Below are 1,308 nucleotides of genomic sequence, written 5' to 3'. Positions count from 1 at the left end.
GTGTGTGTGTGTGTGTGTGTATCCTGACCTGAACTATCAGCTGCTGAGTTTCTATGTTGTGTACGAAGAAAGTGAATCCCTGCTCCCACACCGGGTCTTTACTCATAAAGACAACCTGTAAATAAAAGAGATGACAGGGAGGAAAATAGTTACCAAATGATGATACAGATGATTTAAAGACAGTGGGAGTGGGGGGGATTATTACCTTGCTTTTCTGAACATCTTTATCAAGGGCAAATTCCACATAGGAGCTGGGACCCACATTTTTCTTTGTAAGCTGAAAAAAAAAAAGAGCAGATTAAGCCCGTGTGTGTTTGCCTGATGGGGTTAATTTTCTGTCTTTTACAATGGAAAAAAAATCTAAATTTAGATAAGTCATTTTTTTTTCTTAAAATAAGTGCATTTGTTCTTGACTTGAGGAGGTAAAAGAGACATTTTGCCAATGGAACAAGACAATTTACATTTAAAACAAGAAAAACAACTGCCTTGTCTTATTTCAAGTGCATTTTATCTAAATATCTTAGTAAAAATACTAATTCCATTGAGAAAATATCTCATTTACCCACTCAAATTAAGGAAGACTCTTAATTTGAGACATTTTTTACTTATTTCAAGAATGTTTCCTGCCTGAAAATGATCTACCTGTGTGTCCTTTCTGTAACATATACGCCTGTGAGTCAACTGTTAAAACTGGGGTCTGAGGGGATGAAAACATGTTGGAAAGCTTTTATGTTTATCTCTGGATCTCAACTAGATTCCCGTGTGCAAAACAGACACGCCTCACAACACGGGGCATGTGACACACATATTTACTCTGTGAATCATCTCCCATTATACTGCTGTAGGTTCAACATTCCAGCAAAATCACATCCAGCAGGAAATCTGCTTTTCTGTGTTAAGACTTTGAGAGTTCATTGCCAGGTCATGTCCAGCAGAGGGCGCTGTGCAGTTTCTGTTGGCAGGTCAGCTCAATAATGATCAGATATGTGAGCAGTAACTGGTTACCGGTATATTTACTGAGTTATGTGTCCTTTAGTTAATATTTTTTTTAAAAATTGATTAATAGTTTTACTGCATTGTACTTTTTATTTTACCTTGAGTATAAATATGATGAAGTATTATCTCCCTTACTTGAGTAAAATTTCTGTCTATTCTACTCATTGTAACTTCAAAGAAGAACAAGTTTGTTTTAAACAGCGATGACACGCCTATAGTTAATAATGTTAAAGTAATATTTCATTTTTTGACTCAAGCTTCAAGTGATAATACAGTTAATTATATTTTATCTTGTTACTGGAAGTAAATCAC

General features: G+C 35.2%; 1 protein-coding gene across 1 annotated transcript in view; it reads right to left on the bottom strand.

Annotated features, from left to right (window-relative positions):
* LOC107082440 (extended synaptotagmin-3-like) overlaps nucleotides 1-1,308 on the bottom strand; it is a 20,832-nt gene that overhangs the window by 8,637 nt on the left and 10,887 nt on the right. Inside the window, exons 15-16 of the mRNA XM_015371126.1 lie at nucleotides 206-277; nucleotides 29-115 (exon numbers count right to left, since the gene is read on the bottom strand). Coding sequence (XP_015226612.1) covers nucleotides 29-115; nucleotides 206-277 — 159 coding nt within the window. The remainder of the gene's footprint in view (nucleotides 1-28; nucleotides 116-205; nucleotides 278-1,308) is intronic.

Source organism: Cyprinodon variegatus, unplaced genomic scaffold (genome assembly GCF_000732505.1).
Source record: "Cyprinodon variegatus isolate N-32 unplaced genomic scaffold, C_variegatus-1.0 Scaffold3, whole genome shotgun sequence".
Classification (NCBI taxonomy): Eukaryota; Metazoa; Chordata; class Actinopteri; order Cyprinodontiformes; family Cyprinodontidae; genus Cyprinodon; species Cyprinodon variegatus.
The sequence above is the reverse complement of the archived record's forward strand: the minus strand, read 5'-3'. Positions and strand labels throughout refer to the sequence as shown.